Source organism: Danio rerio, chromosome 23 (genome assembly GCF_049306965.1).
Source record: "Danio rerio strain Tuebingen ecotype United States chromosome 23, GRCz12tu, whole genome shotgun sequence".
Lineage (NCBI taxonomy): Eukaryota > Metazoa > Chordata > Actinopteri > Cypriniformes > Danionidae > Danio > Danio rerio.
Window position 1 is genome coordinate 23,105,123 of NC_133198.1, and position 20,328 is coordinate 23,125,450.

Consider the following 20,328-nt stretch of genomic DNA (forward strand, 5'->3'; position numbering starts at 1 on the left):
TGTACCTTTCACATTTGTCTCCTGCAGTATTACTTCTGCAGTTGAGACAGGCTCCAGTCCTCTGATGGCACTCGTCAGCATGGCCGTTACATTGACATGGCCTGCAGTTTGGGAAACCCCAGTGTCCTGCCTGACAACCATCACAGCGCTGACCATATGCTCCAGGTCGGCATGGACACTGTCCTGAGTACAGGTCACAGAACCGGCTCTGAGAGCCCTCTAAACTGCATTCACAAACTAAAGACAAAGAAATGAATAAATGAATAAATGGATGAATGAATCAATGAATCAATGAATCAATCAATCAATCAATCAATCAATCAATCAATCAATCAATCAATCAATCAATCAATCAAATAAAAAATAAAAACTAACAAAAATATTTATAAAACCAACCATTTAAAACTAAAAGCAACAGCAAAAAACATAAAACAAAGCAATTAGCACAACAACAAACAGCTCCAATATAAATTAATAATACAAAACTAACTGAAGTAAAAGAAATGAAAAGGAATCAAAGAAAAACAAAAAGGACAAACAACCCCCCTGAAAAAATACAGAAAAATAAATACACTAAACAAAAAGTAAACAGCAGCAAAAAAAGAAAACAAACAGCTAAAAACTAAAAAACAAAAGATAAACAAAAAATAAAATAGAAAATGTAACAAAACTAAACAGCAACAGCAAAAAAGAAAAAAAGAAAAAAGATAAACAAACAAAGAAATTAACCATAAGCAATAATGACAAAGCAACAACAACAAAATGGCAGTCAAAGCTAAAAACAGAGTAATATTATATTTTAGAAGGTTAAGATATTTTGCAAACACTTTGTTTTACAGTGTACTTGTTACACATTTTACATGTCCTTACTGTAGTAATAGCAGTAAACTATGCATAATTACTGTACATGCAATAACCTTAAACCAAGCCCTAACCCATTAATATTACACAGTATTTACACTGCAACTACACAATAACAAGGACACCATAAAATGAATCCTAACTGAAATTTCCCTTACGTTTGCATCCAGATGGGCCAAAGCCGTAAGCTCCTGGTGCACATTTCTCACAGCGCCGGCCAGATATGTTGGGCCTGCAGCGGCACTGACCGCCACGGACATCACACTCAGAGCTGAGCGAACCTTGAGGATCACACTCACACGCTGTGGGAAGAATGTATTATATTAATAATAACATACACAAACAAAAACACTGTCATTGAATATGCTGCTTCATTTTGACACTCACCCAGCGCGCCGTCATTAATGAGGGCAGACATGCTGGTGATGAGTTTGGCACACACTTCACTCATCTGCGGACGGGACACACTCTTGGCAGTTTCGTGGCAGCGGTAACGCTCAAAACTCTGCTTGCGTGCGACAGAGGCCGGGTCTCCTGCAGTAAACATCTCCAGAGACGAGTAACGGGGGAGAAGTGCGATCTGGAGAAAAATTGAAGATTAGACAAAACAAGAAGAATAAGAACTGATAGGGGTTGAAAAAATAAAAGATTCACACGTACAGAGTCAACAAGCACAAAGGCATTGGTGGAGGTAATGATGCTGTTCCTGTCAGCGTAACGGATGAGCTCCACGCGCAGTTTGTAACTCACACCACTCTCCAAACACACTGGCTGAGGCAGAACCACAAACCTGTAACAGTGGATTATCAGAAATATTAGCAAAACTGGGTTAGAACAATCTGGGATGCTGAAGTGAAAAAAAAAAAGAAGTAAAATACTTTTCTCTCTTACACACAGTGTCTTAACTATACATGAAGCGAAGCTACATGTTATAAAAGCTACACTCTAAAAAAATGTTGAGTTATCTACTTATCCCAATGGTTGAGTTAAACATATTTGGTGCTTTTCTGAGTTATTTTAACCTTTATTACAGGGATGTCAAACTCCGTTCCTGGAGGGCCGTAGCCCTGCACAGTTTAGTTCAAACCCTGATTAAACACACCTGATCAAACTACTTGAGTCCTTTAGGCTTGTTTGAAACCTACAGGTAAGTGTGCTGGAGCTGGGTTGGAACTAAACTGTGCAGGGCTGTGGCCCTCCAGGAATTGAGTTTGACATCCCTGCTTTATTAGGTTATTTATTAATAGCTCAACCAGTTAAGTTAAATATTTGGTGCTTTGTTGGGTTATTTTTAACCCTCTTTTGTAATAACAAACTGTTGGGTTTAAATTTTGAATTTCAACAGTCAACTGATTAAAGTTTAAACTTTTTAAACTTTTAAGGTGTATTTAAGCTCTAACGCAACAATATTGTTGTTATTTTTTATCAAATTACCTCTCCGTGTTGAGTTTTTATATCCGTTTCACCATTCAAGATAATCTTTTAGAAACGTTTGGATGTGGTTAAAATGTATTGTACATTGTGGACATGAGTGAAGCCCGCTGCACCTGCTGGACAGCCTCTACAGCACACAGAGCTTCATATTCTGTTCCATCAACAGAGGATTTCTGCTTGCACAGTACCTAACTGTCTGTACTTTGTTCTGTTTCTTCATTGTTTGTGATTCTTGATTATTTTAACAAAAGTGTCTGGAACTAAAATGTAATGGAAATAAAGCATTTTTAATATTTTTGAAAACTGTATGTTATTTATTTACACAGCAATAATAATAAAATTAATTGTAGTACTAGTAATAGTAGCAATGGTTATACCAGCATAAAAAAAACATTGAATCAAAATAACCCAATGCATTGGGTTAAAATAACCCACAGTTGGGAAGGTGCTATAATAACCTATAGTTGGGTTATATGTTGTGGTATTTTTAACCCAATTATTTGAACAGAGTATAAAAGCTCTCTTTTCCATTACAAAAAAAAAAAGTTTTTCTCCTAAAAATCAACAGTGGCGATGTGTAAAGATTCCACTTCTGTGACATCACGGCTGAACAACAGCATGCATTCTATAACAACGATCATTTCAGGTGCTAATAATGTGCTTCCTCAGTGGTCGCCACAGCGGAATGAACCACCTAAAGCCATGGTCGCACGACAGTTTTTACCCCGCAGACTTCCATTCCACCTGCTTCAAATGTTATCACTTAATTGAATAGGTGTTATCAGTGGTTATCAGCTGATATATATGGGCCAGTAGGGGTCTTCTGCACCTACTGTTAGGCTCATAAGGCTGTTATCATCCATCAACATGGTTGATCAGCTATACTAATAAAGAAGACTTAAGAGCCAGATCTGTTTTTACATGACTGTGACAGGTGGGTTTAGGGTTGTGGTAGGGGTAGACATTAATACAATACAATTAATAGGAACTGTAATAAATAATATAATAAATAATAAATACATTTAATAAGTAATTTTCGTCAACTTCCAGCTGCTGCTGAAAGTGATCTACAGTTGATTAACCATGTGGAGGGATGATAAAGCCCCTAATGGCCCATATCTATCAGCTGATATTGCCCATTCAATTGAGTGATAACATTCAAAGCGAGTGTCCATTTATACCCAAATGTGCCAGACCAGAAACACAAGCTTGTGGAAAACGTTTTGCATGTCACTGCATTGGAAAATTGCATCACGTGAATGTGTGAGACCAATAGAAGATCAAAACATGACCTCTCTGTACAGAAATGTAAAATATGGAGCAATCGCTCGCTTCTTTAATGTATAATAATCTTGTTTAATCCTGCCCCTTTTTGCAGCACCTTATAACAGAATTTTTCAAGCTCACAGTCTAGTGTGACTACGGCTTAACACATAATAATTAGTGTTGTGGAAAGTTACTTTTGAAAGTAATACATTACATAATGGGTAACTCACAAAAAAGTAACTAGCTGCATTACTAGTTGCATTAATTTTTATGGTAATGTGTTACGTTGCTTTTGAGTTAACCTGTTTCTTTTTCTTACCTGGCTGAGGTTTGATCTCATTCAGAACTTTTTTTAATAGCTCTCAATTAACAACTCACTGTATAACCTACATTTATCTTTAAAAAACACATCAATTTTTTTTTATTTAAGATAATGTTATCTTCTGAGAACATCCTGACCCCAGAGCTATACATGTCGCATAGGCAGATTAATGAATGTTTAAAGCAACGAGTTTGCTCCTTCTGTACTTTTTGTCTTGTTAGTGAAGAAAAATCACTGTCCATTGAGACAATCTGGTTTTCTTCCATGCGTTCAAAATAATGAGAATACTTCCATTGCAGAAATCTAAGACTCTGTTCTGCCATCTTGGTCGCTGTCAGTGGACAGGGAGCCCATTCTCTCTTTGGGTGCAAGATTTAACATGATTACCATTATTTTAATTCAGCAATTTGACATGTGGTGCAGTTGCACGTCAGTGTGTCCCGAGTTGGAATCCCGCCTCGAGGACATTTCCATACCCCCCCCCCCCCCTCTCCAACTTCACGTCCTGTCTCAATACTGTCCTATCTAATAACGGCAAAAAGGCCAAAAATAAATCCTAAAAAAAAGAGTTAATTAATTAAACTAAAATAGTAACTTGCATTACATTTTTTAAAAGTAACTTAAATATTATAACTTCATTTTTTAATGTAATGCATAACCTTACTTATTATTATGTAACTCGAGTTACTTGTTATGCGTTACCCCAACACTGGAAATAATAGTAATATAAACAAAAATGATTATTTACAGTTTAATACAATTATAGTGTTCCTTAAAAATACTTTTGTCTTGTAAATTTTCTCAAGTCAGCCATTGGCAGAAGAACAGTCGAAGACCAACATGAAGGGGAGTGAATAATAAATGTATACAGTATATTTATATATATATTAGAGCTGCACAATTAATCGTTAAAAGATCGCGATCTCAATCGACCCCTAGACGATCTTAATCCAGCATTTCTACGATTCTGCCAATCTCATTTTCTAGTTCAGTAGAGAGGAAAAGGCGGCTGCACGAGTCTTTTCATTGTTTCACATACATTGCTCGGTGACATTGAAACCTCCAAATGATGTTGAATGAGTCACATAATGTATTTATAAGGTATAATTCACCTAAAATGTCATTTTTGTCTTCATATAATGATGTTTTCACGGCCGGGAAATCACACGTGATGTGAGCTGCTGACCATGAGCTGTTATCACAGAGAGGGCGCGCGCGTCTACTTTAGTGAACAGAACCTGCATATGTTGCGAGTAACAGGTAATACAGTTGTAAATAATATTCAGTTTGTGGCAGAGAGTGATCGTTTGGGAGCCGCGCACAAAGTATGAACAAGCACTTAGCAGTCTAAATGAAACCGAAAGTGTGCACTTCATTTAAATGATCATATCGCATTTTAGAGTTATGATTGTGACAAGCATTTGATGTTTTTTCTTTCATAGCGAACCCACAGTTGTGCTTGAAAATAAATGTTTACAGTGTCAGTATAACTACTCTAGCCTATATATTGTTGAATATAATCTGATAATGGCAAATGTTTGATTTTACCAGTGAATAAATTTGTCTAATATGACAGATTGCAAGCATATATCTCAAACATAATAATTCAACATCATAATTATTATAAGTAGAATAGAATTTTTTATAAAAACCAGTAGACCTACACATAATATTATTATCGATGTTGTACCATATGCTTGTTTTTACCATACCTTTATTTTATATCTACAGAATCGTGTACATATATATACATAATGAAAAATAAATGTTTTTGGTGAACAATCCCTTTAAACATTCATTCATTCGTTTGACAGACCTGGCACCAGAGGAAAGCGACACCGTTAGCAGATCATCTGCAGGGATGGTGTTTCCACATGGGCTGCTGGTAGGTATAGGACCAGGTCTAATCACTACAACACGCACCTCTTCCCAGTCACGTGGCATCTTTAAATACACAAACGCATATGAGAAAATGCACTTGTTCTTTGAATATTAAGCCAATGGGGAGACATGTAGTTTCTATAGCGTATGGTTTACCTGAAGCTCATAGCGAATCAGGACGTCATATTCCATAGAGTATGGGATGTTGTTAATTGCGAATTCCAGCGTCCCGCCCTCAGGAGCTCGTGCAAAGCCTGTGCCTGTCCATGAGATGGGGCGACCCGGCTGGTACTCTCTCTCCTCAAAAACAGAGCCCTAAAAAATATACATCATTACATATAATGTGTAGTTATTCTCAAAATTCATTCCCTCATTTTCCTTCAGCTTAATGCCTTATTTATCAGACGTCGCCACATCGGAATGAACTGCCAACTATTCCGGCATATGCTTTACACAGCGAATGTCCTTCAACCCGCAACCTAGTACTGGGAATTATTCTCAAAATTTTTATATTAATTGATAAACTGTACAGTAGACAAAAAAGTCTCCTGGACTTTTTAGTGTACATTTAAAACAAATATATCTACAGTAGTTGCCCATAGGTCACAATTTATGCATGTTTTTTATTTGTATGCAGTTTCACATTTAACTGATATCTGCTTAGACAATATTTGATGTTATAACAAAATTACTTTTATTGATTACTTGATTACTATATATATATATATACAGTTGAAGTCAGAATTATTAGCCCCCCTGACTTATTAGCGCCCCTGTTTATTTTTTTCCCCAATTTCAGTTTAATGGAGGGAAGATTGTTTCAGCACATTTCTAAGCATAATAGTTTTAATAACTCATTTCTAATAACTGATTTATTTCATCTTTGTCATGATGACAGTAAATAATATTTTACTTAATATTTTTCAAGACACTTCTGTACAGCTTAAAGTGACATTTAAAGGCTTAACTAGGTTAATAAGGTTAACTAGGCAGGTTAGGGTAATTAGGCAAGTTATTGTATAACGATGGTTTGTTCTGTAGACTATCGAAAAAAAATATCTTAAAGGGGCTAATAATTTTGTCCCAAAATTGTTTTTAAAAAAATTAAAAACTGCTTTTATTTTAGCTGAAATAAAACAAATAAGACTTTCTCCAGAAGAAAAAAATATTATCAGACATACTGTGAAAATTTCCTTGCTCTGTTAAACATCATTTGGGAAATATTAAAAAAAGAAAAAAAATCAAAAGGGGGCTAATAATTCTGACTTCAACTATATAATTCATATATACACGTATATATGCATACAGTTGAAGTCAGAATTATTATTATAGAATTTTATATATATATATATATATATATATATATATATATATATATATATATATATATATATATATATATATATATATATATTAAGAGAGAAATATATCTGTAAAATAGCAGAAACAAGTACAGAAAACAGACATACATAACGGTAAGTACACATTATTGGATTTTTCTAAAGACACTTTTTTTTCTATTTCTTTAATTCGTACTGTGCATTATAATACTGTGATGCCTTAATCCACCTGCAGATTTTAGATTTAGATGTTTTTAGCCAAAATAATGGATAATTATTTATTAGATTTGTGTAATATAAATTTCAATAGGAAATAATTATAGTTCTGTCCAGAAGTTTGATATTTGTACCAAGAAATATTTTTTTTATATTGTTGTAAGACATCTGTATTTCATTCCCCCTGAATCAAAATATTTGCTATTTTGTTGATACATTTGATTAAATAATAAATTTTTGTATCAGACAAAGTAAATTGGATTTATAACAAAGCAAATGGGCGATGCAGTGGCGCAGTAGGTAGTGCTGTTGCCTCACAGCAAGAAGGTCGCTGGTTCGAGCCTCGGCTGGGTCAGTTGGCGTTTCTGTGTGGAGTTTGCATGTTCTACCTGCATTCGCGTGGGTTTCTTCCGGGTGCTCCGTTTTCCCCCACAGTCCAAAGACATGCGGTACAGGTGAATTGGGTAGGCTAAATTGTCCGTAGTGTATGAATGTGAATGAGTGTGTGTGGATGTTTCCCAGAGATGGGTTGTGGCTGGAAGGGCATCCGCTGCGGCGACCCCGAATTAACAAAGGGACTAAGCCGAAAAGAAAATGAATGAACAAAGCAAATGTCTTATTTCGTTAACGTTCTATACTTACTTGACCCAGTTTGGCAGTTTCAGCTTCATAGATGTAGTGGTCAAGTGCCATGAAAAAGTACCCAGACTCCACCTGGTTGCACTGGCGACCAATCATGTGGCTTCGACACTGACACTGCCCTGTTTCCATTGAGCATCTAAAGACAGTTAATGACACAATGTGATTGATTATTATGCATTTAAAACAAATTTATCCCCCCCGCACAGTCTGAATAAAACTGACTGGTTTTCTGTAGCTCCGCCCACATCACAGTCACACCCTCTGCAGCCACTGGTATCATGACTCAAGGCCCAGTGCTCAGGCTGTGGAAGAATACAATACAATTTGAAATAATGAAATATTACTTAAAACAGCACATATACAAGGGGTTTATGTGACATAGCAATGGAAATGAATACTACATATCATGATAAAACAATACCGAATTAACTTTGTACATATTTATAAAACAATGTGACATCACAGTAATTTTACAGGCATTTAATGCTTATCTAATTACAGGATGCAGCTCTTTCTTTCGTCCATTTTAAGCCGTGTGTAAACATACACCACCTGCCATAAAGGCTTGTGCTAAATGCAGACATTCTCAGTTCGTGTTACCACCCAGTTGAGAAGATACAAGCTACCAGTAAAAGCATGCAGTGCTGACAGGTGAACGGTAACCAAATGTTCTCAGAGGGGAATAATAAAAAAGGCAAGCTCTGCCTACCAGACACTGGTTGCAGCTGTGTCCAGTGACCAGGCGTTTACAGAAGCAGTCTCCGCTCACAGGGTCACATTGGGAGCTGCCGGAAACTGTACCCCTGGGGTCACATTTACATGCTAATAAAGACCAATGAAAGAAAAAGAGACAGTATTACATCTCGAGTAACATACATTCAGAAAAATGTTCTTTAAATAGATGGTAGTCTAAAAGTGCAGAGGTATTAAATCCATTTGTAATCTTGACTTTAAAAAGTGCTCTGAAAGGTCAAAGTGGCAACTAAAAATGTCATTTTAATACAGGAATAACATTTGATGATATATGAAAAAAAAGTTCTTAAAAATTGTAATACTATTTTACAATGTTTGTTTTCATGGTATTTCTGACCAAATAAATGCAGTCTTGATAAGCATCAATGAATTCATTCCAAGACATTAAAAACTTTTTCCAACCTCAGACTTCTGAATTAGTAATCTATAATATTACATATTTAATGAATTTAACAAAAACACAACTCATTTTAATTGACTGATTTTATTTATATTTGCTGTACTTAAATATTCATTTATTTAGACAAAGGAGTGTACCGTTTTAATATTGGATTTTAATTACATATCAACATTAAATTATCTTTATGTAAATAATTTTAAAATGTTAAAATTTATTTAAACTTTAAGAGTAAGACACCAAATGTCTTTCTCTGCTCCTTGGGTTATCTGTGGAAACATTCTTTTCTATATAAAAACTTTGTATGAAGACAGTTTTCTGCCTGAAAAAATCTAAATGATGTGACATTTCAAGAGAGCCTCTTTGAAATAATTGCTATTGTTCAGGATAATGCCATAAGAACCATTATGCTCAGCATTGTTAATGTGTCATGCAAATATAAGAGATTAACTCAAACTAAAGCCTCATATAACTCATTTAGCATTCATTCTATGAATGAAAAATAATTTCACAATGAGTAAGTGGTGCAATTCACTTAATGGCCACTGGAGTTTGCAAACTGTACATATAGTCTAAAAATGGTAAAAATGGTATAGCAGGGTTTCTGCAGGTTCTGCAAGTCAAATTTAAGACTTTTTAGGATATTTTTAAGACCATTATGAATGAAATTTTTGACTTATACAGGGCTAAACACTAATGGTTATTTCTAATGGCCCGATTGGGCCAATGGATTTTTTTTTGCTTGCCACAAAAAAAATAAAAAATAAATAAATTCAAATGTAATTATTTCTTAGCGACATACTTTAACATGTCAAAAATAAACCTAGTTGTATACACTATTTTTAAAAATAATATTACTTTCTCTTTTTAAATGACAAGTTTAACATTGTGAAAAGTATACTTATTGTGAAGGCAGTTACATTAATAAATAAAAATATATGTTTGTTGGCTTTTGGGCCAAATGGATTGTGATTGGATGCATGTCGGCCCAAATGGGTAAGAAAATTAAGACCTGTTTAAAATTATTCAAGACCTACAACACAATTATTTCAGTGAATTTAAGAGTTTTTAAGGCTTGTACTTACGTTGACAACCACGTGGATCACTAGCACTCAGGCCAAAGAAACCAGGCTTGCATTTATCACAGCGTGAACCTTCAACATTGTCTTTACAGCGGCACTGTCCAGCAATCATGCCCAGAGAAGGGTCATCATGGCCGTCACAAACGCCACCGTTCTTAGAGCCATCTGGGTCACAATCGCAAGCTAACAAAGGGCAAACAAAAGCAATTGTTTATTATATCCCAGTGCTGGGTTGCAGCTGGAAGGGCAACCGCCGTGTAAAACATATGTATTTAGTGGTTTGTTCCACTGTGGTGACCCCTCCAATAATATCCAGCTGCAGACCCGCAGACCCATACTTGTTTCAGGCACACACAATCCAGCACACACGATCTAGGCAAACCATATATGGTTACAATGCATATTAATGTTATTAACATCTTCTTGGACATCGTCATCAATATATTTTTTATATATTGTTAATAATTATTCTCCTGCTTTTCGCTGGCAAGTTCACTTTCAGTTATTTACACAAGTTTAGTATTAACCCTTGGAATTAACTGTTGTTTATGTTTATTGTGCAGATATGCTTTACATTTGTATTAAATTCATTTATGTTGGAGAAACTTACTGCAGGAGAAATTGCAATAAATTCATTTAAATAGGGAAAAATATCATTTTTACTTAATTTATTGTACCCACATGGTAGAGATCAGGTTTTTGCATGTTTAACAACTAAGCAGTTTTATATTTTAGGGTTTTTCTATTTTTTGGGGTTTGTAGTAAAGCATGTTGCCACACAATCATCATAGATGATCAGTCATTATTTATCTGACAATATAGTCAATATAGCAGATACTCGATTGCTGGCCTTGCAGAAACATTTTTTCAGAGATTTATAAACAATCTAAATTGGATAGGTTTAATTTAACTAATTTAACTTTTTCAACAAATAATTTTTTTTACATAATTTGACTTCCAAAACTGCACAGACGTTAAAATGATTGATGCAATATAATAATGAAATAATACCTAAAATGGGAGTCTGTTCACAGTCTAATGAATGGCAATCATAGCACGGGCGGTCTTGATCGCCATACTTGTGTAATTCAGTAGGTGGCGATAATGCTCCTAAGCAGTTAGTCATCGTTATACAAGACAAAATAGAAGAAGACTGATCTGTCATTAACCATATAGGAGGTTGCCTAGATCGTGTGCGCTAGATTGTGTGTGTGTAGGTCTGCAGCTGGAAATATCTCGATAAATCAGGGATTAAGCCGAAAGATAGTAAGTGAGTAGTCACACTTACCCACACAGACTCCAGGGTCTCTAATATCTCTAGTTGGATCCTGGTAGTAGAAAGGTTTACAGCTCTCACAGTTGCTGCCCATGGTGTTGTGAAGGCAGTTGTCACACACACCTCCACTGATGTTCCCCGTTGCCAAATACACCGCCATGTCAAAATGACACTGGTTGGAGTGACCATTACAGTTGCATTCTGGGAAAAACAGAAATATATTAGCCATGATATCAGAGATTTATGCCACTATGTATGGTGTGATCTATATTAGAATCTATAATTACTCTTGCAGGCATTAGTGTTCCGGCCTTCTGCTGGTCTCCAGGGCAGATCATTGTAGAAGTCGTCACACTGTTCACAGTTCAGTCCTTTAGTGTTGTGTTTGCACACACACCTCCCGTGAACCTAAGAATGAAAATGCTAAGCGTCAGCGTTTCTTGTAATATTAACCAACTTCTCTATTTTGGTACAAAAAATTATCCAGCAACTCCTTAACTTACCATGCCTTCAATGTCATCCCTGATGCCCTCAATTGGCGCACACTCAGAGGCGTGGCCATAGCAGAAGCAGTTGCCCCTGACGACCAGCTCATACATGGCATAGTAGTATTTCTCCTTGATCTCAGGCCGTGAGTCCAGCAGATTGTCACCCAGAGTGTGCAGCTTGGTAAGATTCAGGCGAAGATTTGTGATCTTCAGCTGGTCTGTGATATGGAGACACTGAGGTTAGTGGAGGACACAAGTTTATAAGTAAAAGGACACCAACACCACTTTTGATGCCAGAATGGATAGAAAACAAACCCTGAAGTGTTCAAGATTAGCAGGCCGATTATAAATTAGCATTCAAATGTCTGGGCTCATTTAAATCCAAATGAAAAATGAATACTTTTATGTTGGCCTGACAAAGACTTGTAGCCTTTCTAACAGCTTTAAAAGATTGAAAAGAAATAAAGAGTTAGCTTGATTTATGTTTAAACAAACTGCTAGCATGGTTTAACCTGTTTAATTTGTCCTGCAAAGTTTAGTTCCAACCCCAATCAGACACACCTGGGCTAGCTAATCAAGCTCTTAAGCTGCGGTCATACTAGAGTTTGTGCGTGCAAAATTCTGTCGTAAAAGCGAGCGATTGGTCTATGTTTTAAACTCCTGTCCAGAGAGGTCATGTTTTGATCCTTGATTGGTCTCACGCATTCAAGTGATGCGATTTTTACATGTCAGATTTCGCTAAGCTTGAACTTTCCAATGCAGCGATCTGCGAAACTTGACGCATGAGCTTGCGTTTCAGGTCTGACGCATTCGGCTGCGTATGAGTGATAGTCTATAGGGAGAAAAGTCCAGTGTGACTGCAGCTTTACTAGGCTTTCTGGAAACATCCTTGCAAGTGTGCTGAAGTGAGCTTAAATCTGCAGGACACCGGCTCTCCAGGAACGAGTTTGGACACCCCTGATTTAAGATGTCGCTAGAATAAATTAACATGTTTGCTTACATGTTTGAAAATGTTGTTTCTAAGCATCGTTTAACATGCTGCAAGAAAGGTTCAAGATTGTTTTACACTAAGCTAGCATCATACCTGTAAACCCTCCCGTTTTCCCTGGAATTCTCCTGTATTTTACAGTTCTATCCTGCCATCATCCCGTAAAGGTATTTTCTCGTTGCAAAAGTTGCAATAAACATTAAAGAGCCCATCCTCCCTATACACTACCCATACCGCTGAACCACCAACAGAAGCCCCTTCCTCTTAAATGTCAGTGTTTTTGCTTTATTTCGGCATGAAAACACTTTAAAATAAATAAAAAGGCATCGGGATTCCCTTTCCTTTTCATTACAGGTGCCGTCGCCCCTCCTATGCAATCCTCAAAACAGTCATTTAGTCATTTGTTGCTCTTTAATCAGAATGTGGAAGTTATAAAGTGAAGAAAAGATTGAGATTTGATAACCTGATTCAATTTCTTTATAATAGGTAACATGTTAATTATCTGAATTTTTTGCTAATTTATATGCTGCTAATGTATACTATTTTTTTATTTGTAAATAATAATAACACCTATTACTGATCATTTAACTGTTCATTTACAATGAAACAGCTCCAGACAAACAAATTTAGCAATTTGGGAATTTTTGAAAGGTTGGGGGGGGCATACCTGTCAATATTTCACATCCCAATGTTGACAGGTATGGCTAGCATGTTGTTATGTTTTAACACTTAGCTTGCATAAGTAAGCATGTTGCTAGCATGCTTTTACTTTTATATTCATTAAAGAATCCATAAAAAACATCTCCAGCTAAAATATTATTGTTAAATATACCCACATTTATATTATTGATTTTTTTGTAATAAGAAACGTTTCTTGGCCATAAAATAGTTTTGAAATAAAAAAAAATCAAACTACCATGTTGAAAATTCATCTTTGCCATGTATAATAAAAGTTATTATTATTAAAATTAAATCAAAAATTGGGCAGCCCAGTGGCTGAGTGGTTAGCACTGTTGCCTTGCAGCAATAAAGTCGCTGGTTCGAGTTACAGCTGGGCCAGTTGGCATTTCTGTGTGGAGTTTGCATGTTCTCCCTGTGTTCGCTTGTGTTTCCTCCGCGTGTTCCGGTTTCCCCTACAGTCTGAAGACATTCGCTATAGGTGAATTAGGTAAGCTAAATTGGTCACAGTGTATGAGTGTGTGTGTGAATGTGAGAGTTTATGGATGTTTCCCAGTACTGGGTTGGCTGAAATTATTCATTCCTTCGGCTTAGTCCCTTTATTAATCAGGGGTCGCCACAGCGAAATGAACCCCCAACTTATCCAGCACATGTTTTACACAGCGGATGACCTTCCAGCTGCAACCCATCACTGGGAAACACCCATACAACTCAATAATACACATACACTACAAACAATTTAGATTACCCAATTCACCTATAGCGCATGTCTTTGGACTGTGAGGGAAACCGGAGCACCTGGAGGAAACCCACGTGAACATGGGGAGAACATGCAAACTCCACACAGAAATGCCAGCTGACCTAGCCGAGGCTCAAACCAGCAACCTTCCTGCTGTGAGGCGTCAGTGCTACCCACTGCACCACCATGCCACCCTTAATATAATTATATTTATTTAATATATAAAAAGTTATTTACAATGGGGAACTTTTCACAAAATTACAAATTTTATGTATTTTTCAGCCTTCAAAAATATATTTATAGAAATTAAATTACATCAAACCTTTGAACAGCGCATTTACTGTGAACATACACAAGTGTTAGAAAACACATTTTTAACATATCATGTATTTGAACAGATCTGACTCTGAAATAAAATCTTTTTGTTTTAGCAAAGGTTATTTTTCTGATATGAAGTCTAAATGATGCCAGCAAAAATGTAATTGACAATTAAAACAAACCACCATCAACCACACATTCGTGACCACCCAGTTATAAGAACATTCTCAAACCTTGTAAAAACATCCCTAAACCCAGTTAACCCATAACCTCCGACCCCTTCTTCCCTGAGCCCATAGGGAGGTCAGTCAGCTGAATGTGAGAGACTCCTTTTACGCTTCATATACACTCAGTGAAGTGGGAACTTGTGTGATTTATGAGGAAAATAGCTTGAAAATCATGGCGCTGTAGAGTCATGTTGTTTCTCTCTTAACAATGTGTATGTGTGCGTATGTGTGAGAGAGAGTGTGTGTGTGATGGCCTCATATCCTAACATCAGACACCAGAAAACAGCTTCTGTGCAGATGCTGTTTGTTCCAGTCATGCCCCAAATGTTCAGGATAACAGAAAATGAGAGCCACACAGAGAGTGTAAGATCAATTAATACACACTCACTCTGTGCATGACTGAGAACTCACAGCTGTGCAGAAGCATTACACTGACCAGCTGAACCGGGAAGTTCAACACCAGATACACTGCTGCATTCTGCTACACAGACACTGTCGTGGAACATGTCATTCAATGATGACCATACAACAAACAGGGAACTCATTTTTAAGTTATTGTTCGGTTTATTGTTTTCTTTATTGCAAATATTTTATTTTACTGTCTTTTCAACAGCTTACTCAATAGTTTTAACAGTTGTTTTATTTAAATCTTTTACAGACAACTTAAATGGCAAGAGAATACTGTACTGTATATAAGAAGATGGCTATATTATTTGTGTTTTATTGGAGCATATGCTACTCATTATATACCGATATCTCATTTAAGACATTCATCAGCTGGTTTATTTATTGTTTATTGTTAATAAGTACAGGCGATTGTATTTTTTTTAATGGAGAAAATATTCAAAGACTTTAGTGCTTAAGTTACAATCTGCAATATCACTGTGGTAATCCAGAGTTTAGTTTGCTATTGAGTTTTTTTTTTTTTTTTGCTATTTACTAAGTACCTATAATGTATATTCATTTTATTCATTTTCCTTCAGCTTAGTCATTTATTTATCAGGGGTCACCACAGCGGAATGAACCGTCTACTTATCCTGCATATGTTTTTCCAGCTGCAGCCCAGTACTGGGAAACACCCATAAACTTGCATGCACACTCATACACTACGGCCAATTTAGTTTGTTCAATTCAACTATACCACATCTTTGGGCTGTGAGGGAAACCAAAGCACCCATAGGAAACCCACACTAACACAGGGAGAACATGCAAACTCCAGACAGAAATGCCAACTGACCCAGCCGGGACTCGAACCAGCAACTTTCTTGCTGTGAATTAACAGTGCTAACCACTAAGCCACCATGTCACCTCAACCTAACATATATATAACATTTAAATTACTCAAATGAATGAAGTTTGTATATCATACACTCTAAAAATATTGTTTAGACAAAACACATCACAACAGTTTGCATTAATATTTTCAAGTTACGGCAACATCTAACAAAATGAGGTTCAGACACAAACTTTATTATGTTAGCCAAACCTTTACTTCTTCAATCAGAGGCATTTATACATAGCATAAACTCATTTTTTTAAGTTGAGTACTCAAAAAAATAAGTTGTTTCAAATAGCTTTTTAAATTAAAATTGAAAACAAATCCAGTTTTATGTGCGTAATTGCATGTTTTCAAGTTTAGAACCTCAAATAAATTAAGTTGTAATTATTTAATTTTATTTATTTATAAAAAATTTTTTTAGCAAATTTACTATTCATGCTTGTATGAAATACATTTAACAACAACATTTTTTGTTTTCTGGTAATTTTTATTTATTTTTTATTAAACGGGTTTTTATTGTTTTACAAAACAAAAACATGTAGGGCCCTATCATACACCCGGCGCAGCGCAAGGCGTGACGCAATAGTCTTTTGGTAGTTTCAGCTTGGCGCAAGAGTCATTTTGAGGCGTTGCGCTACTCTGTTTAAATAGCAAATGCATTAGCGCTTATTTTTGCGCCCATAAGCATTCTGGTCTAAAAAGGAAGGCGTTCTGAGGCGGACCGCTGGCGCGTTGCTATTTTGAGAAACTATAATAGATTTTTCATTAGACCAAAACTAACCCGGTGTAAACTCCGGCGCAGAGTTGCGCCTCGCTTACGCACTGCTTAATACACACAAGAGAGCAATAGGCAAATATCTTTACATATGAAAAAAAATTAATATTAAGGATATATATAGCATATAATAAGAATAGATATAGGATATAAATATAAAGGATTAAAATATTACAAAACCTATTATTTTCTAGCCTATATAAATATGAAAAACCACTGCTTTTATGTCTTCTTCATCTCGGGAGGCTTTTTCAGTTCATTCATTCATTTGCTTTTGTATAATGTTATTATTATTAGCAGTATTATTTATTATATCCATATTTATATTTGTTTTATTAAAAACAAGCTTAGATTTGCCCACCTGTCAGGTTTTAGACCATATGGGGCAAAGCATGTGTTTTAGGATATAACTCAGGTTTTTGAGCACATTTTGCTATTATTATTAATTTATTCGTTTGCTGGAAATTAGAACTGAATTTAGAAATAGTTTTGAAACGATCATTTGCGCTTAAAAAACAAAAGTATTTATTTATAGACTTATTGATGTCTGTGCTTAAAGGTTTCCCTATCCAAGAGCGAAAATGAAAGTAGTTCCATTATCTCTCATTCTCAGAGATGTATAAAGTACTAGAGACCCATACTTAAGTAAAAGTACAAGTACTCAATCAAAAAGTGACTTGAGTAGAAGTAGAAGTGCTCTTTAAGCACCATACTTAAGTGGAAGTACTAAAGTATTCAACATTTTTTGTACTTAAGTATTGCAAGTAGTTTATTTCAAAATTTACTACTCAAGTACTGAAAGTAAAAGTATTGTGTAATGTAGTTATAAAAGAAAGCAGTCAAAATACACTAATTGTTTTGTTTATTTTAAATATCTTTTTTGGGGCACGTGATTACACAGAACAAAAAGAAACAGGGCTTACAATACTGTTTTTCTCTGTAAATAGTTTCTATGGTACAAGAACTCACATCGTCAGGCCCTTTTACCAGAAAAACCCTTCACTGATGAGATAATTTAGCATGTTCACTCACATACTTACTCTCTCTCTTACTCTCTCTACTCTCTATTTTTTGATAATGTTTTTAATTAAATTGGTCTTACACTTAATATTTTCTGTAGTAAATTTATTAATTTACATTTACATTTACATTTAGTCATTTAGCAGATGCTTTTATCCAAAGCGACTTACAAATGAGGACAAGGAAGCAATTTACACAACTAAGAGCAACAATGAATAAGTGCTATAGGCAAGTTTCAGGTCTGTAAAGTCTAAGAAGGGAAGTATTAGTAGTATTAGCATTTTTTTTTTGGTACAGTTAGTGTGATATTCAGAGAGGCAATTGCAGATTAGGAAGTGTAGTGGAGACTAAATAGTTGAGTTTTTAGTCGTTTCTTGAAAGTAGCGAGTGACTCTGGCGTTCTGATGCAGTTAGGGAGTTCATTCCACCAACTAGGCAGATTGAGCGTGAGCTCAATCTGGTACTTTTACCATAAACCAACTTCTCAACCATTTAGTAGAGGCTGATATTTTAGAAATTATGGGATGTGTTGAAAAAAATGCATTGATTGTGTTAACTAGGGACATTAGGAGTTAAGAAATACAATAAAAAAATTCTATTGCTTTTGTCTTGGTGTGACTTGGTGTGAGAATTTTGTTCTTTAATACAGCAGTCAGATATATGAACTGTGCCCTTAATTTGACCTGCTCAAAGAAAACACACTTTCTGAATGTATCAAACAAAACTCATGCACAGAAGACAGTACGAGCATTTACAGCTAATAAACTCATGTAGATTTTATCCCGCCTCCTTTTTGAGCGCTGACAGGCGAGGTATTGCACGCCAATGATTGGTTATTGTCCTCAACAGAAAGGGATTTAGAAATGAAAGCGTTGTTCAGCCATGGCGGGAAGAATGCGCGGTTACCACAGGTAATAGACACAGTGGAGAAAACCTGCACATCAGACACGCTCGTGTCTGAATCTACAGCTTTATCAGCCAAGAAGAGAGGAAAAGTTACCTTACAAAAAGGCCAGCGGGTCAAATGTCCAAAGTGAGAGAGAGAGAGAGAGAGAGAGAGAGAGAGAGAGAGAGAGGCAGAGGTGAAGTTTTACAACATTTCTCCCTAATAGTGAAATAGGGGCTCGTTTGTTTTGCCGCCTTCACTCGCCCTTGCGCCGTCCTTCGCCATAATATTGCGACCATTGCGACATCGCGCATAGGAGATAAATGACGTCATCACGTAATCACCAGTTATGATCTATTACTGAACTGATATCGATCATTTTGACACCCCTAGTAATGAGTAAGGATGCAGCACATAAAAAATCTATCGGAGTAAAAGTATTAAACTCATGGAAAATATGTACTTGAGTAAAAGTGGAAGTAGGAGAAAAAAACAATACTCCAGTAAAGTACAGATACTGCCTTTTAGTACTTAAGTACAGTAGTGAAGTAGTTCTACTTCGTTACTATACATCTCTGCACGCAGTAGATGCTCTGTTAAACAGTTTTCTGTTAAAAAACTGTTAACTGTTTGCTTGTGAAATGCTCATTTTTTCCACTTAGACTTACTTTGCGTCCTGTAAATAGCGAATGCGCTCTTGGCGCGACGCAGCTGACTCTTAAAGGGAATGGGAGATGAGACTGTAATTGGTTTATTCTTAAAACACACCTTTAACTCATTAAGAAAATAAACTCAACCCTTTTAGACCATGCGTCGAAGCGCAAGGCAGTTTTCAACCCAATTTCTTTGGGTTGCTACAAGTTAAATAGACATTTTTGTTTGCATTTGATTAGCCGAATTTTTAAATTGATGTAATTATCGATATTTTCCTGTTTTGAAAACTTAATAAGATTATTCTGGCAATTTAAAAGTTTTAATCTAATCAGCATTTTTAAGTTACAATAATGTGTTAAACTGTGTAGTGGTACAGACCTCTTGAGTTATTTTTTAGAGTGTATATTATTATTTGATGTATATTTACACATTGTATATTAGTAATATATTATTTGTAACACACTTGCATTTAGTATGGTTTATATAAAACCATTTTGGTCAATTTTTGGTCAATAGTTCCATTTTGGAGGAACTAGAAAATATGACAGTGGTTTTCATGTTAGCTGAGTAGCAGTATATAATTAAAGTAAGATATACATATATATATATATATATATATATATATATATATATATATATATATATATATATATATATATATATATATATATATATATATATATATATATATACTGTATATAACATGATTTTCTACAAATAAAGCATGAGCACACTATGCTTTGCACCCCATAAACACAACCAAGCCTTAAAAATACACTCTGGACCACCCTTTTAAAAGAATAGCT

At 35.6% G+C, this 20,328-nt stretch overlaps 1 protein-coding gene across 5 annotated transcripts in view; it reads right to left on the reverse strand.

Annotated features, from left to right (window-relative positions):
* lamb2 (laminin, beta 2 (laminin S)) overlaps positions 1 to 20,328 on the reverse strand; it is a 79,391-nt gene that overhangs the window by 21,581 nt on the left and 37,482 nt on the right. For all 5 annotated transcript variants that reach the window (XM_005162045.5, XM_073938122.1, XM_005162046.5 and 2 more), the window contains 13 exon segments: positions 11,974 to 12,176; positions 11,758 to 11,878; positions 11,483 to 11,671; positions 10,198 to 10,377; positions 8,672 to 8,784; positions 8,185 to 8,264; positions 7,963 to 8,098; positions 5,921 to 6,079; positions 5,700 to 5,827; positions 1,522 to 1,651; positions 1,249 to 1,441; positions 1,020 to 1,163; positions 6 to 237 (listed from right to left, as the gene is read on the reverse strand). In XM_005162045.5, the coding sequence (XP_005162102.2) occupies positions 6 to 237; positions 1,020 to 1,163; positions 1,249 to 1,441; positions 1,522 to 1,651; positions 5,700 to 5,827; positions 5,921 to 6,079; positions 7,963 to 8,098; positions 8,185 to 8,264; positions 8,672 to 8,784; positions 10,198 to 10,377; positions 11,483 to 11,671; positions 11,758 to 11,878; positions 11,974 to 12,176 (2,008 nt within the window).